This window comes from Anguilla rostrata, chromosome 2 (genome assembly GCF_018555375.3).
Source record: "Anguilla rostrata isolate EN2019 chromosome 2, ASM1855537v3, whole genome shotgun sequence".
NCBI lineage: Eukaryota > Metazoa > Chordata > Actinopteri > Anguilliformes > Anguillidae > Anguilla > Anguilla rostrata.
In genome coordinates, this window is record NC_057934.1 from 70607306 (window position 1) to 70630901 (window position 23596).

A 23596-nucleotide genomic window follows, 5' to 3' on the forward strand; every position below is an offset into this window, starting at 1 on the left:
TAGACATTTACGGGATGTACACGACTGACAAGCCGTCAAACACGTTTGACAGATGGAATATTTGCCGGTTAGGGTTAGCTAGCTAGTCAAATGGCTTGGTAGCCGAAGTTGCGAACTGTTTTAGCATAGGCTACTGGACTACCACATATAGCAAATAAGCTTTCTGCCAACTAATTATTTGGTTAAGTGGGCTAAAGGAAATAGTAAAAATGACTTGGCTACCGCAAAACGTCAGAGGAGGATTATTTTATGGTCGTCTAGTGCAGCTGTAAATAGCACACGCTATAATGAAACCACTACAAAATGGGATGCCTGCATTTTCTGACTTCGCACAGGTGGACCGTGGTTGGAGCCGCAATGTCAAGGCCAAGAGACGCCACCTCCCACCCCAGTGACCACAGATTGTAGCCCCTACTGTAGCTCAGTCCTCTGCAGTAATCCGGAAGTGACGCAAGCTGTACCTCATTGGTCCAGAACAAATATTGGCACTGTGCCCAAATGACGCAATAAATCATGAAATCGACCCATGGACAGTCATAAGACGAATAAAATACACCTATTATGACTATTTGTTCTTGTGAGAAAAAATTATTGACTTTGTATTTTGATCGCATTTGTACCGTAGACTTACATGGAAACCGGATATGAAAACACCTATACTGGAGCCATCCGTAGTAGCGCTAGTGAGCAACCAGGAACTACAACACCAGGAAATGAGCTTCAAAAACGAAGTCTGGTTTTGGCCGCTTGAACTGAACTCGCGCCAACTTGCAACCCTGCGCGGTTACGTCAGTGCGGCTGTGTTAGCTCTGAAGTACGTAAAAGTGGATCGGCTGCTGCCCGTAGTTCAGTGCAGCCACTCGGTCAATCAGTCATTAATTGGTGTGCGCATATGAGTAGCGTGAAGACGCCACGGAAATGAAACAGTGACGTTTTGTCGACGTGTATTTCAGTAGCCTATATAAAATCAACCCGCTGGCGGGACGATTCAATTTCAAACCCTGAGTTGGCGGCTTTGTGAATTGTGCATTATTAACAAGGAACATCGCGGGAATAGAAATGGACTGTTTGAACGTTTCGCAGATTTTACCAAATTCTCCGAGAAAAACTAGGGGTCAAATCCAGGTAAACTCACGGTTTAACCTATATTAATGTCTGGACGTCATCTAGCTGGTTAAACCAGATTTTTGTCATTTACAGTAGGCTATTTGACGGCGAGCCTACAAAATGAAAATAATATCGCAATTGAAGTTTTTATATTTTAATTTGTTTTCCCTTTCTCCTCTTGAAGGTGATTTTCGGGCCAATGTTTTCAGGAAAGAGGTGAGAATCGTTTGCTAAATGGTTTACATTAGCTAACAATAGCCCAGTTTGGGTATGCATGAAACATTTTGCGCCAAATTATGCATTGCGGTTCTCAGACATTATTTTATAAATGTTAGCCAAAAGGCTAGTGTTAGCCTACCTTGTTTACTACGTGGTTAGTGAGAGTTTTTTATTGCTTAGCTTGACCTGTTTTCTGTACCTAATAATTCTGATAATGTTTTAAACTTTTTCAGCACGGAGTTGATGCGTAGGGTGCGCCGCTTCCAGATTGCACAGTACCAGTGTCTTGTGATCAAATACGCCAAAGATACCCGGTATTCCGACAATGACATGGCAACCCACGACAAGTGAGATTTTTATTTTATTTTATTTGCTTAAGATTTTTTATTTGTGTAACAAGATTCATTCAGTGAAGCCATCCGTCCACAAATAGGGGTTATAAAAAGACTAATAAAAGCGAATTCAAGTCTTTTGCATCCAGTATAATCGTTGGATTTCTCATTGCTTATACGTTAGAGCTAATTCATTCAGAATGAAAGATTCAGAAACATTTTTGATTTTAAAAATTTGACTTTGTGTATGTGGAATTTCCCAAACAGAATAAAAGTTAAAAATAACACTTACATGGATATTGTCGCATGACCAGATTTCAGTGCCTAGATTTCAAAATTTAACTAATTTCAGAAAAAAATCAGTTAGATTTTTCCAAAATGTTTTTTAAAAATTCCGTAATGTTTTTTTTTTTTTTTTTTTTTTCTGCAATTCCTACTTCTAATGTACAAGCCGTGTATATAAAGAAACAGTTCGGATTGAGACAATTTACATACAAAATTTAATTGGTGTTAATATACCAGAAGGAATAGCCTTAATTGCTGAACTTTATACTTAATTGGTAAAGACCAAGCGTACATAAAATTCTCATAACAGTCATCGACCAGATTAATCGAAAAGATCAGCCACAAAATGGATACCCTCCTCTTTCCAATTTTGCAAATATAAAGATCTCTTCTTGACTAATATTACCATTTTAAATTGATTTACGTGGTGTAAAAATTATGAGCAGAATTTCCATGTCAGAGGAGTTTTGCTAGAAGATAGAAAGATGAATTGGCAGCTTATTAATTGGACAACAAAAGTTGTAAACCTCCCACCTTTTGCAGAGCGTGTGGCATAAACTACACCACATTCAATGACCCCTCTTTTCAGATGGTGTCGCATGTTTTCCCAAGCACACATAACCAGTAAATCAGTAAAATTTTGCAGGTAGTGGGATAGAGCAGGGTAACCAGCTGTGGGGATTCCTCATGCTTTAGTTAAAAGGACTCTGCCTGAAGTGCTCAAATCTCTCTCAAAGAAATTCCCTGCAGCCCGGAGTCCTGTTTGCGTGCGTTCTTGCGGGATTTCCAGAACACGTCTCCTGTCTGTTCTGGCGCCACGATGGTGGAATGACCTCCCTGTGGAGGTCAGAACAGCTGAGACACTGTCCCATTTCAAACGACGACTGAAGACTCACCTCTTCAGGCTGCACCTCTCCCCATCCCTCCCTTCCCCCCTGTAAATGACTAAACTTAGGGTTGTAACTAGGCAGCTGTTTCGTAGGTGACTTAGGTGCATTAACTGTCTTAACGACTACTTGTATTTTTTCCATAGATTGCGTTGTTGCCGTTCTCGTTGTTAGTGTTAATCAGTTTAACCAGCAGGGTCCAAGTTGAACTATGCGGTTGTTCCCTGCACTTGGACCGGTACTTCTCTCTAGGGGTTTCGTCATACTTGTTCCTGGTTATGGTTATACACTTTGTTGTACGTCGCTCTGGATAAGAGCGTCTGCCAAATGCCTGTAATGTAATGTAATGTAAATTAAAACATGGAGGCTCGTGTGACCGATTTCTCCTGTCGTCTCCAGGTACACGATGGCAGCGGTGTCTGCGAGCCGCCTGAGCGACGTGTTAGCGTTGGCGCTGGACGCCGCGGTGATCGGAATCGACGAAGGGCAGTTCGTAAGTGTCGGGACAGGTCACACCCCGTTGGCTGCACCCTACCAGACAAGCTCCAGAAAATGCCAGGGGTTTACCGTGCAGGTTTTAGTTTATTATTCTTCCTGTACAGGCAAGCATTTGCCAACAGCACTGGCAATTTTTGAAAAAGACTTCTGTCTTCGTAGCACAGGGGCTTTTGTTCTAGCCCATATATATCGACTGGTTCACGTTAGGAAAAGTGCTTCTTCCACAATTTTAATTCTATATAGCATAATTCATTGTAAAATGAATGTGTTTTTGACATAATGTGGGCGTTAAAGACAAATAAAACGATTAAAAACATTTAACTGATCACGTTTCAAGAAATGAAAAGATGGTTGGAATGAATTCCATCATACACGGGGGGGACCCCAGGACCAGAGATAGGGACCCCTGCCAGAGAGGGTTAGTGTAGCTCCTTTTAGTTTGGGGTGACCGCAGATTGGGCAGGTACAGTGGAAGATTCCAGAAGCGTGGGGAAACTGATAGCTTATTCTCTCACAAGTTCCCAGACACGGTGGACTTCTGCGAGGACATGGCGAACCGCGGGAAGACCGTCATCGTGGCTGCGCTGGACGGAACTTTCCAGAGAAAGGTGGGGAAGGGTTTATCAGATTTTCCCAGTTTTTAAAAAAAATCTGATCTCCCCCCCCCCCCCCCCCGATTGTGGGACTGCAGCGCGATGACGCTCTCTTTCTCTGCAGCCCTTCGGGGACATCTTGGGCCTGGTGCCGTTGGCTGAGAGCGTGGTGAAGCTCAACGCCGTCTGCATGCATTGCTACAAGGAGGCCGCCTACACCAAGAGACTGGGGTCTGAGACCGAGGTGAGCTGGGTCACATGCGTACACGGGCACACGCACACCCAGACTCATGAACATACACAACAAAAAACACGTACTCGTGTGCATGCACACACACCCAAACTCATGAACATACACAAAAAAAACACGTACTCGTATGCACACGTACACCCAAACTTATGCGTGTGCAGACAAGCAACTCACTCACACACATGCACGCATACTCTACTGAATGAAATCCCCTTTTAAAAATATTTCAGCTATGCAGCGAAGTCCTTAATCCCATGTTCTTGAAAAAACGGATTTGTGTGACGGCATTCCCGGTTTTCCCGCGCGCAGGTGGAGGTGATCGGCGGGGCGGATAAGTACCACGCAGCCTGCCGGTCCTGCTACGGCGGCCTCGTGGCCGACAAGGAGAACAGCGCCCCCAAGAGGGAGGAGACGCCCCCGCACGCGTTGCCTGGGAAACAGCTGGACTCCAGCACTCCCCGAAAGCTGTTTGCCGCCCTGCACATCTGAGCACGCTCAGAAGAGGCACGTGTGGCGCAGACCTGGGCCTCGAATGCATTTGACGGACTTCATGTCATTAGATCGGAGGTGGTCAGTTCTGGGCCTGCAGAGTTGGGGTGTACGGTGGGTTTTTTCCCCACCAGTTACCCTCGTCCAATTCGCTGATTAGCTGTGTACATTAACACTGGTTAATAGTAAATTATGGACATAAAAACTTTGTAAAATTTGAGGCAGTGTACAGGGGAGTATGCAGACAGCTGTGTAAATTAGATTTTAAAACTTTTTAAAGAAATTTGTGTTTTAAAAACATGATTTATATTTCCACTGAATGGGGGCCATGCAGTTTCCCTTCTCACCACTAGACGGCAGTATGTTCAAAACATGGTTTTGATCTCTCTGGACTCCTTGGGTCAACAGCAGTGTGCTTAGCTGGAGTTTTAAAACCTCAGGTTCAAAACCCTTAAATCACAGATTTGCATTTAACTGAATCAGTTATCCAAATATGTGAAATAAGGACTAGCCATTCCACTTGTATGGTAGTTCTGTAGTCTAGGCCAGGGCACCTTTCTGGTCCTGGAGGACTGGGGGTGTATTTATGCTTTTCTTTCCACCAGTTGCCCTGGCTAAATCAGCGGATTGGCTGTACACTCCAACACTGGTTTGCTCACAGAACCGGTTGCAGTAAGGCGTTTCATATGGGGACAGAGGAACAGTCTTCCGTCATCGTTCACGCATCCGTCAAGAAATGCAGCTAAAGTGTCAGATGGCGTAAATGTTAGGGCCAAGTAATTAAGGCCAGAAGTTTGTATGTAAACCAGAAATGGATGCGGTGCTCCTGGCACACTCCTGGCTTACAGGTTTATACTCCAGATAAGCCTGCTGCAACTGGCCCAGTTTTAACACTTATTCACTTCACAGCTGAACTATTAACAATATAGTCGAGTGACCCATGTTAACCTTGTATAGTTAAGTGTTAATTAAAACTTATTTAAACTTGTTGATTTGTGGTTTTTAAGAAAATATTTAAGGGATCTGAAGATCATATTTGAAATGACAAATTTTAAACCTGTCAGCATTTTTCAAAAACCATTGGCTTGGATTTAAAGATGCTCACAAGTAGATTTTATTGTACAAGAGATTTTCTGGTGCCTGCTCATTACACTGGTTTCATTCTGTTTTAAGTACACTAGAATTATCAAATGAACACAGACCGTAATCACCATTTTAAGGAAGTCTTGAAGACCCTTCATTGTGGACCGGACATTATACTGAACACCGTACAAAGAACAAAAAATTTTAACCCTGTAATTGTTCCATACTGCAGATCATAATATTTCATTAAAAAAAAAAAAGTAAAGCCACCAGGTAATGTTAAACTGATTACCAACAACATTTCAAGTACATAAACACAAGACCTCTGACTCCATGCACAGCTTCCGAATTTGTGATTGACAGCGTACAAAAATTGCAATGAACAAATTTACAACATGCCACCTGCAAACTACAAATGTCTTAAGTTTTTCAACCCCAACGCATAAAAAAACAAAACAAATCCAACAAAATAAAAGTATTAAAACAAGAAAACAAAAACTGCCATTCCTTTAAAACAAAAACCGCAATATTCATGGCCCTTTTGCACCTGCAGTGTGACAGAACAGCGCCCTCTGTCCACCGTTATGGGGAATGCAGGCTGCAGGAGTGCCCCAAGAAAGCTGCAGTGTTTCAGCTCACAGAAGAGCTGAGAGCTTTGCCTAGTTTTGTTTGGACATGTACTGTGATTTAAAAAAACACCTGGCTACGATGCTAAACTGTACATCAGCATGTCTTTGGATTGTGGGAGGAAACCCTCGCAGACAGGGGGAGAACACGCACACTCCACACAGAAAGGCCCAGGCCGGGAATCACCCAGGACTTTCTTGTGAGGCAGCAGTGCTATCCAGGGTTATGCAGTTTTTTTTTTTTTTTAATTTGATGAAGACCCTGAGGGGTGGGGGGTTAGGGTTGAGTGTGTGATTGATTGATTGATTGAAATTCTTTTTTGATCATTAAAATACAAGTGGCCCCTTTAGCCAGAGATGCCCCAGATACAGAAATCATCAAAAGGATAAAAACACAATAAAGCCCAAAAGCTTATTTCCATTGTGGTCCTTTTGGGGGGGGGGGGTATGGACTATGGAGGGTGTTACAGGAGATTGCAGACCCCCGCGTGTACCCAGGATCTAAAGCAGCACTACATTGCAAAACTGATGTGTGTATATGACTGAGAGAGACTCAGTATGCAGAACTATGCTAACAGCCTTTGGAATGATTTTTGCGAGACACTGTGTTCAGCTCAAGCTGTACACTGCACTGCTATATCATATGGTACACATTCTTACAGACATGACTGATCTGCAGTACTTTATAGACCCTCTGCAGTCACCTTTTTCCTTGCGTTGAAAGTGTTCATAAAGCCACACGATAGGCGTGTTTTTCTTTTTTTCTTTTTTCAAACGTACAAACGGGGAACTAGTTAAAAAGTGCGAAACTGCCACAGGAGACCATGAAACTGTCAGACACTGAAGCAATGAGACCTGCCTACGAATCCAATCTCAAAATCTGAAAATACACCACAGTCCCCAATGGCTTCCATTTAAAAAGACGTTCCTTTGGGATTCCTAAAGCCACTTATCTCTACCTCAGTACTGAAATCTCATCTACATTTAAAGCATACAATCAAAGATACACTGAAAATAAAAACTTCACTTTGTGGTTGTGAAAACCCATAAATGCAAACAACGCTGTCCTATCAGATGATTTATCAGTGCTTTTCAGTGACACACCTGTGAATGCGCAACAACCTGCCCGTTTCATTACACCTTTGAAGAGTAGATCTTTTGGAATGCCCCCCCCCCCCAAAAAAAAAAAAAAATCCAAGTCAGTGTTTTAGAACTCCATTGCATTCAATTACCAGTAGTGAGTGTGACATCAGCATTACAGTGTTCAGTTAGGAACATTCTGATCACATACAGATCTTACACCTTAAAGGGTTAAATAAAAAAACATGACTGGTCGGAACAACAGCACCTGGTGAAAACCTGAGTGGAACACACACACGTGATAAGCTTGAATTATAGAATGAAAAAAGTTAAACGTTAAAGAAATACAACAAAACGTACAGTGTACGGACTAGCCCTGCCAGCAGAGTCCTTATTGGCTGCTTTTAAAGAAGCCCCTCCCCTCCACCGCATCTTGTGACCTCTCAGAAGACAGGCGCTGGGGGCTCGTACCCGGACTCTTCTTGGGGTTCAGGGTTGATGGTGAAGGGGGCCTGCTGGAATCTCTCCGGTGTGGTGCTGGGGTACATGGGCGGGGCGGAGTCTTCGTAGTTTTGGCCAAGGTTGGACACGCCCAGGAGGAATCTCCGCAGGGCAAAGAACACCAGAAGGCCCTGTATGGGGAAGGGGCAGCTGCAGGTGAGTTGCGTTTCCAACTGAGTCATTCAATACAAGACACAACTGAGCTCACTGTCTGAGGGAAAACACAACCAAGCTCATTGTCTGAGGGGAAAACACAACTGAGCTCACTGTCTGAGGGAAAACACAACCAAGCTCATTGTCTGAGGGGAAAACACAACTGAGCTCACTGAGGGGAAAACACAACCAAGCTCAATGTCACAGAGAAAAACACAACCAAGCTCATTGCCACAGGGAAAAACACAACCAAGCTCACTGTTTGAGAGGACAGCACAACTGAGCTCACTGTCTGAGGGAAAACACAACCAAGCTCACTGTCACAGGGAAAAACACAACCAAGCTCACTATCTGAGGGGAAAACACAACCAAGCTCACTGTCACAGGGAAAAACACAACCAAGCTCACTGTCACAGGGAAAAACACAACCAAGCTCACTGTTTGAGAGGAGAACACAACTGTAATGATTGACTACTTTCAATCAGTAGCCTATTTAAGACAATCAGGAAGCTGGGTGTATGGATGGTTTAGCCCATTAATGACTTAATGTGAGGGGCGTAACCATGTGGGGGCGTGTCACTGTGGGGAGGCGTGTCACCGTGGAGGGGGCATGTCACCGTGGGGGGGGGCATCATTGTGTGGCGGTGTGTCACTGTGGGGGGGGCATCATTGTGTGGGGGTGTGTCATTGGGGGGGGCTCATTGTGTGGGGCTGTGTCACTGGGGGGGGGCATCATCGTGTGGGAGCGTGTCACTGTGTGGGGGGGTGTCTCTGTGGTGGGGGGGTGTAGCATCGTGTGGGGGCGTGTCACTCACCCAGGAGAAGATGGAGAAGAAGGAGAAGGCAATGGCCGCCCGGGCAGCGGATACCGGTAAGTGCTCTGGGTGGGGCGTGAGTGACCACTGATGGGCCAGGACACAAAAGCACACAAACCACAGCCCCGCCCAGAGACCTGAAGAGGAAACGGGGGTGAGGGGGGGGGGGGGGGGTGGGAAGGAGAACGTGTAGAATTTGTACATGTCCAGACTGGGCCATTAACCTGTTACACAAATATAAACTATTTCCACTGGCACTACACACACACAACCACTTTGCAATTATGAAAGGCACCGACAAGGAGAGCAACTGGTTGCTTTGTGAATCAATTTTAAGACATTTTCACAGTTAAACTGTGATGCTCAGTCCAGTCAAACATTTCCCACGGCGCTGTTCTCTGTCAGGCTACCACACACACATGCAGGTCGCGGGAAAGCACAAGCTGGCTGCACCACATTTTTTCTGTCCACAAACTTCCTGCGTTGCACAGGAAGGCAGCACAGACAGGTTTTAAGCTGCTCAGTGATTCTCACCACGTCAGGCAGGCCGATGTACTCGGCACAGACGCGCCATTCACAGAATTCTGACTGAAGCGTCAGCACGAGATTAAGAATCAAACAAAAACATCCATTAACAACAGGAGCCCGCTGCTTTGAACTATAAACACATGGGACTGCAGTTATTATTGCCTAATCTTAATGTTTCCCATTATGTATATAAGTATATATGTTTTTTAGCAGATGCTTCTATTCATAGCATACAGTACAGGAATGCATACTTTTTTCCCCCCCCATACATGTAGTCTGCCGGGATTGAACCTCAGCCACACAACTATGACTTGCATTGTGTGGTTACTAGTATGTAAAAAACATGCATGTGTTTCATGTTGTCCTTTTATTATGACATTTCATGGAGACATTATCTGACAGAAGACTTGGCTAGGGGGGGGGGGGGGTCTTTATTATGACATCATAAATGTGATCATGTGAGGTGGGGGGCAGGGACTTTTATTATGGCATCACCAGTTTTGGGCGGCGTACGTGGAGCAGAGCCCTCACCGGAGAAGGCCATGTCGGCGATGACGATGTGCTTCCTCTCGTTGGCGTTGCTGATGTGGGGGAAGTAGGCGTCGATCACCAGGAAGGCCACGCACGCCAGGAAGCCCAGCACGCCCACGCCCACCGCGTATTGGCACGCCGTGCCGTTCTCGTTGAACATACACTTCGGCACGAAGCTGTGGATCGGGTTCACAAAGCCCTCGCCGGTGATGGTTCCAAACACCACGATGGCAAACAGCTGGGCCAGAAGATCAAGAAGATACTACTTAATTATTAAATTATTAAATACGAAAACAAAACACGCATGTAGAGATTGGAGACTGCAGTCTCACGAACGCCATAATAGATGAGGCCGGAGCCATAACTACCCATTCTGTAGTGAGAACATCAGTTGCAATTCATTTAGGAGGGGATTGTACAGTCTTTAATATTTTCTCTAATTTAAGCCTAATCTGGAAGAATATGTACAGAATTTACACCCTAAAATGACAATTACATGACTATATTAAAGGGAAAAAAGCACACCCCAACCCAGCACAGTCTCTTGACCAGTATTTTTAAGTCCTGGTTTTGTCCCTGGTTGGGGCAACAGTGAAACACATTTCACACAGATTGCTCTGCATGTGTACATTACATTACATTACAGGCATTTAGCAGACGCTCTTATCCAGAGCGACTTACACAACTTTTTACATAGCATTTTACATTGTATCCATTTATACAGCTGGATATATACTGAAGCAATGCAGGTTAAGTACCTTGCTCAAGGGTACAACGGCAGCGCCCTACCCGGGAATCGAACCTGCGACCTTTCGGTTACAAGCCCAGTTCCTTACCCACTGTGCTACACTCCATCCTGTGTATACCGCAGAGGTGCCAAACTCCAGTGGGCCGCAGTGACTGCAGGTATTTGTGGTTTCCTTTCAGTCACCAGCCAACCAAGGCCCTTGAGAACACAGTGCGTGGATTGGTCAGCCAATCAACGACGTCACTTAAGTGAATCACCTGTTTCACATTCTAACATTTGTTTGCCTTCATTGTGGAATACTGGAATTTTGCCGTTTCATGGTGTGAATTGTGATTTTTTATTTTCTTCTTCCTCTGTGCAAACACTGACCCGTGTGAATTAATGCACCGATCTCTGCTTTCCGTCACACACTCATTCTACCACATCAAAGCTCTCATTTTAGCTCCCAATCGCCTGTCACGCATTGAGCCACCAGTTTTAAGTTTTTCTCACACTGTATTTCATTCCTCCGCCAGCTAGATGGCGTTATAACCTCTTTGTCTAGTCCCTTCTCAAACAATTGCTGTAAAGAGGAGGGAGGAGGGGAGAGAGGAGGATATAGGAGGAGGGAGTAATAATCTCAGTGATAAAGTCATTGGCACTAATTGAGCACAGATGATGGTTGACAGCAAAGTTTACAAGTGACTGTCATGTGTTCGATTCGACTACATGGACATGCTGCAAGATTTTTTAATATTGTAGAGGGTCATAATAGGTTTTGTTTGAAGCAATGGAAAATGTCCATATTAAAAATTAGAGCAGTTATGTAACTTTTAACTGGCAAAGTTTTTTAAGTTATAAGAAATTAAATAAAATCATGATTCATCTAATTAACGAACCATGGTCTCCAATCAAGATTTTAAGTAGAATTTTGTGTCTTAGAGATGGGTTAAACAAAAACCTGCAGCCACACGGTTTTTATAAGTTTGGTCACCCCCTCTATGTGGATGTATTTTTATTTTCACTGCAGTGATACTCAATCCTTGTCCTGTAGACCCACAAATTACACTGCTTTTTGTTTATTTCCCCCTTGAAGATCAGCACCCAATTCAGACCCAAGAAACCCAGAAGACTCAGATTAACCTTGTAAACAACTGCTTTAACGGAGCAGTTGGTCCGCTACTCAACCGCTGAGTAACAACGAAAGCCAGCAGACCCTGAGGCTCTCCAGGACCAGGAGCGAGGACCACTGGCTCAAAGACATGCCTTTCGTAGCATTTAAGCTTCCGTCTATGTACACTTTCCTTCCTGGCTCTGCCCATATTAGATCAACTAATTGTTTGTATAAATGAAACTCTGTTACTTGACTGTGCCGTAAGAATGCCTACGGAAACCCCCCGAGGATAACCACTGAAACAAAAGCTTAAATCTCTACTGGTCACTTGGTGGAGACAAACTTGCGGCTCTATGGACAACGACGAAAAGGAAACGAACCAAGGATCGTTTCTAGGAAATTTAATAAATTAAAATGAAAGGTTTATTAGCCTATATAACCGTTGTAGAGACAGAAATTACCGCGGACCCAGAACAAGTGCAACTGTCAAATGTTTCGGTCAGTTGCAATCCATTTAGCTATTCAAGCTTGAACACACCAGAGTTTCGGTTGTATAAATTTGGTGTTAACGAGCACTTGGGGGAATTCACACAAAAACAGCACATCCTCTTTTGGTATCACGTGACAGACGATCAGAAAAGGTAATCAGTCGCGTGAAAGCCCGTAGCATAAGGTGAATTTCTTTAAAAATCACAAAGTAATCCATTATTATAGTTATTCCAAGCGAAGCCCACTAATGTAACCCACGAAACGTGCCACGTTATAGTGTAGATGGTCAAAATTCGTGGAATTACAGCGAAAACAATTCCCTGCCTGTCATTAGAAGTTAACGCTGAAACGCATCCTGTGTATAAAACCTGTATGGAGACCAGTGACGCGCAGGGTGATTCTCCTTGCGACCATAGGCTGTTTGCTATACTGTCCAATTAAACAACTCTGCGCGGTTTAGGCTGATAAATTTCGCCATCATCAAAATATTGTTTACTACTAGGCTAAACCTGTAAAAAAAATTTAAAGTGTGAATTGCGGGTGTCGACTCAAACACGATTCAATGATTGCTAATAAAATTTATCTAATGATCGCGACAGCTTTACCGAACTTGACCTGGGATATAACTGGGTAGCTAACAGAAGTTAGCTAAATGTTGGCGATGACAGGTTGCAAGTTCACTGATAATCCATGTAATTTGGCACGCAAGGCAGTCTACTACACCATTGGACAAATGCTCGTATTGCCTAAACTAACTTGCTAACTGACCAGCCAGTTTGCCAAATCCGAAATAAATAACGACCAATGTACAAACACGAGCACTGGTTTGTAAAATCACTGACGAACCCAGCGGGACGTCAGTAGACGTGACTGTAGCTGTCACTCACCCAGCTCAGAAGGCGCAGGATAGTCTGGGGCTGTTTTATGAAAGCCCAAAAGTCGAATTGACCTCCAGCCAGCGAGGCCCCGTACGCACTTGCCGCGCCACCGGTCTCCATGTTTTTTGCAGTGTCCCAATCTTACAAAGTCACAAACTTGGCACCGGGAGCGGACAGACGGGTCTCTGTAGCAGGATGGCAGTCGAGCGGCTTCAGCTCAAGTGACGTTAGCGAGCTAGCCAACTTCTGCAGCTTCCTGAATGTGCCCGACCCTCCCATCTCGGTGAGTGAAACGCGATTGTCGACCCGGCTAATATAACTCCAAGGACCATCGACAAGAGTAGCCGCTTATGTAAGAGAAATGAGACATCGGTTCACCTGTTCGTAAACGTAACGAACATTTTTTTTCCTAAAGTAAGATGTTATATTCAGAGGGAGCGTGGAAATGTTTTCAGAAAAAGTGCATTAACCCCGCGAGACGGAGACATCGAAGTAATTGGGGGATTTTCTCTTAAAATCCAATTGTTTTAAAACTCAAACTTGTCACGATAAACACATATTGAACTTTTATTCTTATTTTATTCCTTAAGTCTTCAATAATCATATTGTTTGTCATTGCGTGTGTCCATGTCTCCCTCTTTGGTGTGACAGCCTACAGAAGAAATCAGCTCTTGTGGTCTTTATAGCAGAGGCAGACATCATATTTGTAGCTATTGTCTCTATATCCTGTACTGCAGTGTTTGTGATATCCTCATGTTGAGTGTTCGAGCTGTTGCTGGATTTTCTACACATGCACGAGCAGGGTTCGAATTACGGGCGGAACTGGGGGGTCTGTTGCGCGGTTTTTTGAGAATGCAAAGGAAATAAACACGGCTCTCGCCTAAATCTAACATCGGTTTCCTCATTTTTGAACATAACACACTCGCGGGGAGATATTGTGACCGCGAGTGTGTTATGTTCAAGAATGAGGAAACCGATGTTAGATTTAGGCGAGAGCCATGTTTACTTTCCTTTGCATTCTCACAAAACCGCGCAACATAACATACGGTAGCGCATAAGGCACAAACAACTGAATGTATTATTCCTACATAACAATCACCAACTGAGAAGGTTTAATCATGCACAACAGAGTGATTATTTTTAACCCCCTGTTGAAGCATGTCTTTCCAGAAGCGAGCGGGTTGTCTGAAGATGACAACGCTCTGTCCCATGCTACATTTAAAGTTGCACCGTGCTTTTTGCGGAGTCTTGACAGAAACTTTGTTCATATGTCACAACATTTTCAGTCTCTCTGTCTCCACCACACACACACACACCTCCCCCTCAGTCTGACTTCCTCTCGAACGGCGTCAGCTGCCACTGCGGCTGTCTCGTTATTGGAAAATAACGTAGGCCTACTTCGGTGGTGGTTAGCATCACCACCCCCGTCGTACATTATTTTCCAATAATGAGACAGCCAGTCGTGGTTTATTCCTTACATAAATAGGCTAACTTTAATATGACGCCGTTGGCGCGCGAATGAGCATGTACTTCCGCTTACGCAGAGGATGTCAGTTGACTGGTCCTTCAATGTGGCCCAGAACGCATTCGTGTACACACTGCTAAAAGAATGTGGCCATATGCGACCCAGACCACCTCCACGTCCTCAATGCGTCTTGGTTGCATTCACACCTGTAGTTAGAGCTGTCCACTTGTGATCGGGTCCACTTGTGCAACAGGTCATAGTTGACTGCTGCACCTGCTGACCAGCCCTCTCTTCACTCTCTCTCCCGTTACAACTGTACAAAGAATATCCAGTAACTCACCTTCTCTTGCACATAGTGTTTATTTATTGGTTTATTGATTTTATTTATTGACTTTTGATTTATTTTATTTACCTATGCCGTCTTTTGCCATTTCTTATGTACTGTCGTGTCATACTGTATGTTGTACTGTACTGTACCTGTACTGTATGCGTCGTTTTGTGCTGACTGTGTTTTTTTACCTATTTACTGTTGCTGACGCCTCTTGGCCAGGTCATCATTGTAAATGAGAATTGGTTCTCAACTGATTTTACCTGGTTAAATAAAGGTCAAATAAAAAAATAAAATAAATCGGATCACCCAAGACCTATACGGTCTATGTCCAAGACGCATTTTAATGCCAGGTCTGAACAGGGCCTCAGGCAGGCAGTCAAACCGAAGGTCGTGCTCTCCTGCGAGAGTGGTGATACTAGCGGCTGTTTACAGAGGAAGATAATACACTTCAATCAAACAATACTGATGACAGTATGAAGGATTTCATGACAAGTGAAGTATTTTAAGCACTTTATTGTTAAAGTTTTTCTATTGGAGTATGAAAATGAAAACATTAACAAACTATTGTTACATAAATGCAAACCAAACTTTCGGACTTTCCAAAGCATATCCATACCTTACAATTATTTGATTTTATGTATTTGTTTACTGTACATCAAGTTTAGTGCTCAGCAGGATTACTCCTATGTTCAGATAACCCCACCCCCCTCTCTCTGTTTCTCTCTGTCTCTCTCTCCCACCCATCTCCATCTCTCTCTAGACGACGGTTACTGCTTCATCCATGCAGCTTATTTGAAGGGCTCTTTCTATCTCTGGCCATTCGTCCACAGACTCCTCTTCACCCTGTGAAGCAAAATTCTGTATTGAACCTCACAATGCTTATACTCAATAGTGACATCATAATATAGAGCTCTGGAATGAATCAATAATGACATTGCAATACAGAACTCTGTACTGATCCTGAACATGCTTATACTCAACAGTGACATCACAATATAGAGCTCTGGAATGAATCAACAGTGACATCACAATACAGAACTGTACTGAACTTCACCACACTCATATCACCTTTTCTGTGTAGTCTATGTTGGCGGCTTTAACCAGTTCCATATCTTCCATGTACTCCGACTCAACCTGGACAGGAGAAATGTGAATGCATACACTTTTCTATAATCAATAAATTTTGCTTAATATATCTTACACTTCAAAGGGTGCATTTCACTGTTATTTTATTAGCGCAGTGGTGTAGTTCTCTGGTGTTGTTGTGTGTATTTGTGTGGGGCAGCATAGTTGTGTGGTGTTGTTGTGTGGATTAGTGTAGTCGTGTGGTGCAGTTGTGTGGATTAGTGTAGTTGTGTGGTGCAGTTGTACGGATTAGTGTAGTCGTGCGGTGCAGTTGGGTGGATTAGTGTAGTTGTGTGGATTAGTGTAGTTGTGTGGTGTAGTTGTGTGGATTAGTGTAGTCGTGTGGTGCAGTTGTACGGATTAGTGTAGTTGTGTGGATTAGTGTAGTCGTGTGGTGCAGTTGTACGGAATAGTGTAGTTGTGTGGATTAGTGTAGTCGTGTGGTACAGTTGTATGGATTAGTGTAGTTGTGTGGTGTAGTTGTGTGGATTAGTGTAGTCGTGTGGTGCAGTTGTACGGATTAGTGTATTAGTGTAATTGTGTGGATTAGTGTAGTTGTGTGGTGCAGTTGTACGGATTAGTGTAGTTGTGTGGATTAGTGTAGTTGTGTGGTGCAGTTGTACGGATTAGTGTAGTTGTGTGGATTAGTGTAGTTGTGTGGTGCAGTTGTGCGGATTAGTGTAGTTGTGTGGATTAGTGTAGTCGTGTGGTGCAGTTGTACGGATTAGTGTAGTTGTGTGGATTAGTGTAGTTGTGTGGTGCAGTTGTGTGGATTAGTGTAATTGTGTGGATTAGTGTAATTGTGTGGTGCAGTTGTACGGATTAGTGTAATTGTGTGGTGCAGTTGTACGGATTAGTGTAGTTGTGTGGATTAGTGTAGTCGTGTGGTGCAGTTTTGCGGATTAGTGTAGTTGTGTGGATTAGTGTAATCGTGTGGTGCAGTTGTGTGGATTAGTGCAGTTGTGCGGATTAGTGTAGTTGTGTGGATTAGTGTAGTTGTGTGGTGCAGTTGTGCGGATTAGTGTAGACGAGTGGTGCAGTTGTGTGGATTAGTGTAGTCGAGTGGTGCAGTTGTGTGGATTAGTGTAGTCGAGTGGTGTAGTTGTGTGGATTAGTGTAGTTGTGTGGTGCAGTTGTGTGGATTAGTGTAGTTGTGTGGTGCAGTTGTATGGATTAGTGTAGTTGTGTGGATTAGTGTAATTGTGTGGTGCAGTTGTATGGATTAGTGTAGTTGTGTGGATTAGTGTAATTGTGTGCCTATGGAAAGGGACACATAAAAAAGAGAACAAAATTTCTCATCACCGGTTCCTCCTCTTCACTTTCCAAGCTGTCTGTTTCTGGGCTGATAAAGGTCGGGCTGTGGGAAAAATAAGACAACAATGGAACAGAAAAACTTTTCATGTGCAGCATTCACTATCGATGAGAAAACCCCCTGTGCAGGTGACAGTAGTATCCAAAGTCTAGAAGCTTCCGTCATTTAGATGAAAATAAAGATATACTTTTTATTGAACCCCATGGGGTAATTTATCCTCTGCATTTGACCCATCCTAGTTACTTAGGAGCAGTGGGCAGCCACAGTGCAGCGCCCGGGGACCAACTCCAGTTCTGAGGCCAGTGCCTTGGTCAAGGGCAACTGCAGGAGCGCACCTAACATGCATGCCTTTGAGTGTGGGAGGAAACCGGAGTCCCCAGAGTAAACCCACGCAAACACGGGGAGAACATGCAAACTCCGCACAGAGAGGATCCGGTAATGTGAACCCGGATTCGAACCCGGAAACTCCTTCTTGCGAGGCAACAGTGCTAACCACTATGCCACCGTGCCCGCCCTGTGTCATCTTAGGCTGCTGGGCGGACTTGTGTCATTCAGCATGAACCTCATGCTGACTTACACTCACGGCAGAACCCCCGCTGTCTATTTGGTTTAAAACAATGGCCGCATTCACGTCACTTGAACTACATCACAGGGCTGAATCTGGGCTCAGCCACTCATGTCTGAGGCCCCCACCCAATCAGCTGCCACAGACCTGAATCTGCCTCGTACATATGTCCTGAAAGGATCATGGCCCAAAGGCAGTGTACAGGTGAGTTACCTGGGCTTCATGGAGGAGAGTCTTCGCCCTGAAACGGAGCACACAGGTACAGTTCTTATTTACAAACCCACTGTCCAAATGTCGCCCCCCCCAAGCACTGGTCTAAGTGACAGGTAACAGCTGAAAGAACCCAAACATATTACTGTGGGCAATTCTGCAGTCTGTGCCAGAATCCAGGTGCTTAAGTTGAATATATGGATGAATTAAGGTAAGAATATTGAGAATTAGCTTCTCCATATCACCATGGTGATGAGATGAGGCAAACGGAGGTAGGCAGGTAAAGGTAAAGGGGCGACAGGTAAAGGTAAAAGGGAGCAGGTAAAGGCTAACGGGAAAAGGTAAAGGGGGGCAGGTAAAGTTTGGAGGGGGCATGTAAGGGTAAAGGGGGGGCAGGTAAAGGAGGGAAGGTAAAGGTTAAAGGGAACAGGTAAAGGTAAAGGGGGGCAGGTAAAGTTTGAAGGACGCATGTAAGGAGAAAGGGGGGGCAGGTAAAGGTTAAAGGGATCAGGTAAAGGTAATGGGGCAGGTAAACTCACTGTATATGGCTCCATACACACAGCAGCCTGTCAGCAGGCACAGCAGGAAGAGGAAGCAACTGAGAACCACAGCAAACACACCCGCAGAGACACCGGCTAGTGCTGGGGGAGGAAGGACACGATCACCATCATCATCATAACCTTCATCACCATCATCATCAGCACACCCTGTCATCACCATCATCATAACCTTCATCATCATCGCCATCATCATCAGCACAACTTCTGTCATCACCTTCATTATCATAACCATCATTGTCACTATCATCATCATCACCAGCACACCTTTCATCATAACCATAATAATCACTAGCACACCCTGTGTCATCATTTTCATCATTATAACCTTCATCATCATCATCAGCAGCACACCCCTTGCCACCGCCTTCATCATCAACACAACCTTCATCATCATCATCCATTATCTATACCTGCTTGTCCTGGTCAGGGTCGCTGGAGCCTGTCCCCATATTGGGCGAGAGGCGTAAATGCCATGTCACTGCACATCACCCGGTGAGGGTGTCTCCCACACTTAGGAGACGGCCTGGACCCCATTTTCTCTCCTGCACAGTCTCTGGCTCTAATTTCTACAACATGGCAGCACCGAAACTGCACTTCCGCGGCTTTAAAACACTTTCGCCAAGCCCACTGGAACGTCGGTTGGTGACATCACAGTCACTTTAGCAATATTTTTTTACTGTCTATGATACAATTACAAATTTTTAAATGTGCCATTTCATCTTTTATAACCTTTTACATTTTTCATTGGCATCATACTGCTGCAAATAATTTCATTATTATTAATAATATTATGACCTGTACTTTTTATGTGTGCAGTAGGCTACTTAGGGCGGCAGAGTATAATGGGTAGGGAACTGGTCTTGTAACCTAAAGGTGACCGGTTCAATTTCCAGGTGGGACACTGCCATTGCACCCTCAAGCAAGGTACTTAACCTTGCTGTATAAATGGATACACCGTGTAAGTTACTCTGGATAAGAGCATCTGCTAAATGCCTGTAATGTCATGCACAGATTAAATAATATAACAGAAATATGCTACTGCCACATGTAGTTGTAATAACCACACCATGCTCCTTTAACTAAGGGTTCCAAAGTGTTTGAAAAAAATAAATCTTACCGTTCTTGTCAATAAATAACTTTTCACTGTTGATGCTGTTCATTTCGTCAAAGCTGTCTGTCGCCACACAGTGGTAGAAGCCGGAACTGCTGGCGGTGACGGACTTCAGCAGTAGAGTCTGGCCATCTCCTTGGATGCTGTAGAAGTCCCCTCTCACATCCAAACCGGAGTCGTTCAGGAACCAGTGGTATCTGGGGAATGTCCCACGCTTCACTTCGCAATGGAGAGCGAGCTCAGCCACACCAGAGGAACTCCCCACGCGATTTGATGTCAGCTTTACAGTCCCATTTACAGCCACTGGGAGGAGAGACATGCGCACGCTATGTATCATTCATAGATAGGGCTGCCATTTTGTCTTGTATTTCAATGGCTGTCCTCCAGGGGTTGCCATTGGCATTTCAACGGCACAATCAAAGACCAATCATGCGACTGAGTTTCTAATTGCGACATTTATAAGAACAATTTGTTAATCTAATATGGGGAGAGCCAAGAAGGAAAGTGAACGTGTGAAAATTGCTGTCAATCATCGACTGTGCTTAATTAGTACCATTTACATTATCAGCTTAGACCACTGAGGTGGTGCAAATGGAATAAACATTTGAGAAGCGGCTCGACAAGATCGTAACCTCTATCTGGCAGAGGACTGAAGCACCAAGTGAGAAAACAAGGGGAGACAAAATCTTGGCCCAAGTCATAGAGGCATTCACTGTTCTAATTGACACAAGAATCTTCAAGTCTGTGACATCACAATAGTACTATGACATCACAATAGTAAATCCCAAAATAGCACAGTTGGCGTGAAGAGGTCGGAGACGATGGGGTTAATGAAGAGGAGGAGGTTTCGTATGAGAAGCCCACGTACCCACTTCCAGGGTCAGCGTGTCGCTGGTCACCGGCCTATCGCCATTGGCTGCCTCACAGCGCACCTCCCCCTCCTTTCGGTTCAGGGTGACGGGAACAGCGAGCGAGGCACTATGGGGGTCCCCCTCCCGAATGATCTGCCGTGCCCCGGTTTCATTGAGGAGCGTGAAGGTGAAGTTGACAGGTTTGGTCCCCTTGTCTGAACGGCAGGTCACACTGGCTACGTACCCATCATCCTCCTTATGTACTGTCAACGAGATTTTAGGTTTGGAAACGGAAACTGTTGGTGGGGAGAGGGGAAGAGGAAAAGTACAGGTTGTCAGAAATCCACCCGTCAAACAAACAAGCAAATAAATAAACAATCCTCAAAGTAAAAAATGGCTGTCAGGATAACCTTTGACCCTGATGAAGATATGGTCGCTGGAGGAGTAAATCTGAGTCTCATTCAGCTGATTTGTTGCCCGGCAGGAGTAGTTCCCAGCATCCTCTAGGGTTGCCTCTGTCACATACAGGCGGTTGCCACTGGACCGATGATGGGACATCCTGGTTGAATTTTCGTTGTGGGACCACTGGTAAGAGACGTGTGTGCCCGTCTTCACGGTGCATGTCAGGGTCAGGCCACGCCCCTCGAAGACCTCGGCCAATGGCGGATCTGACACAAGCTCCGCCCCTTCAACAGGCACTGTGGGAGTAGAAAGACGTGAGACCCAGGTCACCAGAAGGGGCCACTAGCATCAAGTGTAGGGGTCATGGAAAATTCAGGGGGACTTCAGGGAGTTAGTGAAGATGGGATATTTTGGAAAGGGGGTATGGGGGAATAGTCTTGGGAATTTGTACGTGCCTGCAACCCTGATTAGTTTCGTAAGATCAATATGAGATGGCTCCAGTGTGTAATGGCTTCTAACTACAGCTCTTATTAATGCTAACAGCATTTCAGGCCGATTTTACACTGAAACGGCGCTGTTCCAGACGTTGCCCCTGGACCGTGTGGCTGGCATTGGGCTGCGAGTGCTGGCTACTCACCGATCACTCTGAGGTAGTGGACATCGCTGACGGTGGAGGGCACGGCGGAGATGTTCTGCACGCTCGCCTTGCAGAAGAAGTTTCCGTCGTAGTCCGGCTTAGCCTGAAGAGTGAAGTTGGCGGCGTGGCCATCATAGGCCGTGTAGTCCCCGAATGCCTTGGCCTTGTTTTCCTGGTATAGCTCGTACAAGATGGCTTCCGTCTTCGGCGCATCAGGCACAAAGCAGGAAATGGTTTCAATTTCACCCGCCAGGGAAACATTCGGGGCGTGAAGGATCGGCTTCCCCAAAACTAAGCCCCCTTCAACAAGAACAATAAGAGTAATAATAATATTAAAAATAATACAAATAATAATAATAATAATAATTATTATTATTATTGTAATGTAAAGAAGAAGAAGCATATGAAGAAGAATGAGAAGGAGGAGGAGAAGAAGAAACTATACTGTCAAGAAACTAAACACTGTCAGGGAAATTAACTGCACATTCTCTTGACTAAAGAGCACAGAACAGGGATAGAAAGAGAGGATAATGAAGGCAATAAAGTGACTGATAGGGATGATAATGAAGACAGTAAATTGATGGATAGGGATGATAATGAAGGCAGTAAAGTGATGGATAGGGATGATAATGAAGGCAGTAAAGAGATGGAAAATGATGATAATGTAGGCAGTAAAGTGATGGATAGGGATGATAATGAGGGTAGTAAAGTGATGGATAGGGATGATAATGAAGGCAGTAAAGAGATGGATGATATAAGTGGCAGTAAAGTGATGGATAGGGATGATAATGAAGGCAGTAAAGAGATGGAAAATGATGATAATGAGGCAGTAAAGTGATGGATAGGGATGATAATGAGGGTAGTAAAGTGATGGATAGGGATGATAATGAAGGCAGTAAAGTGATGGATAGGGATGATAATTAAGGCAGTAAAGTGATGGATAGGGATGATAATGAAGGCAGGGCTAACAGTACTTACTTGTCACTGTAAACAGACTGCACAAACCTGTAAACAGAGAGTTTTTACTTCTACAATGCAGCAAATAGTAAAAACAGCAAAGCATTGCATTAATTCTGAGGCTCTGGAGGCCTTCTCAGTGTTGAGATATATAATACGTATACTGTATATGATAATGTAATATATACAGCAAGCTGAACAAAGCACACTAAACAGCTTTTAAAAAGTACAATGCCTGAACTCAATACGGACATGCATTACACACTTTTAGAACAAAAAAAAATATTTTTGAATTGCAAAACAAATGACTACATTTTCTCATGTTTATGTACTTTTGCCATTCACATTATGTGTTTTTGGTGGCCTCTCCCTCTGCCCATTATAGTAATTATTTGCGCAATAAACTTAAATAAAAACTGTTCACCAAAAGAAATAGCCATTTTGCATTTTCAAAGTTCCTCAGAAACACAGGCCAACCTTTCGGGCCAAGTTTAGTAGGTGACATCATGTAAATTTTGCGAGGTTCTTCCGTTTCTCTCTCCTGGTGTAAGGAAGATCCTGATTCTCTGTTGCTCACCCACTGTCACTGCGATGTGTCTGAGAGATCCCATCTTCAATCGGAGCCCAGGCCGGCAAAGGAGCTGATGTGGACTCTGGCTTTGACTGGAACCGGGAAACGGCAGCCACACTGGAGGTATTCCTCGTCTGGAACGTTTGAGGTGTGCCCCGCCAACCCCCAGAGACATTTGGGGCCGATATGTCTGTTGCCTGATATGAAACCCTCCACCCCCCAGCCCAGACACCAGGTTTCTAGCACAGATAGTGGACCCCCCTCCCTCCCCATCAGAGCCACGCCCTCCCACCTAACAGACAGACTGAAGCCAT

At 44.5% G+C, this 23596-nt stretch overlaps 3 protein-coding genes and 1 long non-coding RNA gene across 5 annotated transcripts; 2 read left to right on the plus strand and 2 right to left on the minus strand.

The window, feature by feature from the left end:
- Positions 1-966: 966 nt before the first annotated feature.
- On the plus strand, positions 967-5648 carry tk1 (thymidine kinase 1, soluble). The gene is made up of 7 exons (XM_064324860.1): positions 967-1125; positions 1292-1323; positions 1560-1673; positions 3230-3323; positions 3847-3936; positions 4046-4165; positions 4481-5648. The coding sequence occupies exons 1-7, from the start codon at positions 1060-1062 to the stop codon at positions 4658-4660; spliced, it is 696 nt and encodes a 231-aa protein (XP_064180930.1). The 5' UTR covers positions 967-1059; the 3' UTR covers positions 4661-5648.
- A 348-nt stretch (positions 5649-5996) lies between these two features.
- syngr2b (synaptogyrin 2b) lies at positions 5997-13492 on the minus strand. The gene is made up of 4 exons (XM_064324861.1): positions 13195-13492; positions 9978-10215; positions 8919-9055; positions 5997-8081 (listed from the first exon to the last, which is right to left on the minus strand). The coding sequence occupies exons 1-4, from the start codon at positions 13303-13305 to the stop codon at positions 7893-7895; spliced, it is 675 nt and encodes a 224-aa protein (XP_064180931.1). The 5' UTR covers positions 13306-13492; the 3' UTR covers positions 5997-7892.
- A 1986-nt stretch (positions 13493-15478) lies between these two features.
- On the minus strand, positions 15479-23468 carry si:dkey-93h22.7 (Fc receptor-like protein 5). Of its 2 annotated transcripts, XM_064324826.1 has the most exons (11): positions 23289-23467; positions 22733-22759; positions 21755-22054; positions 21126-21413; positions 20733-21011; positions 19871-20167; positions 18733-18834; positions 18197-18224; positions 17409-17463; positions 16050-16115; positions 15479-15824 (listed from the first exon to the last, which is right to left on the minus strand). In XM_064324826.1, exons 1-11 carry the CDS (start codon positions 23455-23457, stop codon positions 15738-15740), a joined length of 1698 nt encoding a protein of 565 aa, XP_064180896.1. In that variant the 5' UTR covers positions 23458-23467; the 3' UTR covers positions 15479-15737. The 2 variants fall into 2 exon arrangements, with proteins under 2 accessions (XP_064180896.1, XP_064180897.1); XM_064324827.1 differs by lacking the exon at positions 18733-18834 and having other exon boundaries at positions 23289-23468.
- On the plus strand, positions 18574-18861 carry LOC135249358 (uncharacterized). Its single transcript, XR_010328660.1, has 2 exons — positions 18574-18643; positions 18685-18861. It is a non-coding gene; the product is annotated as an uncharacterized LOC135249358 (long non-coding RNA).
- Positions 23469-23596: the final 128 nt, after the last annotated feature.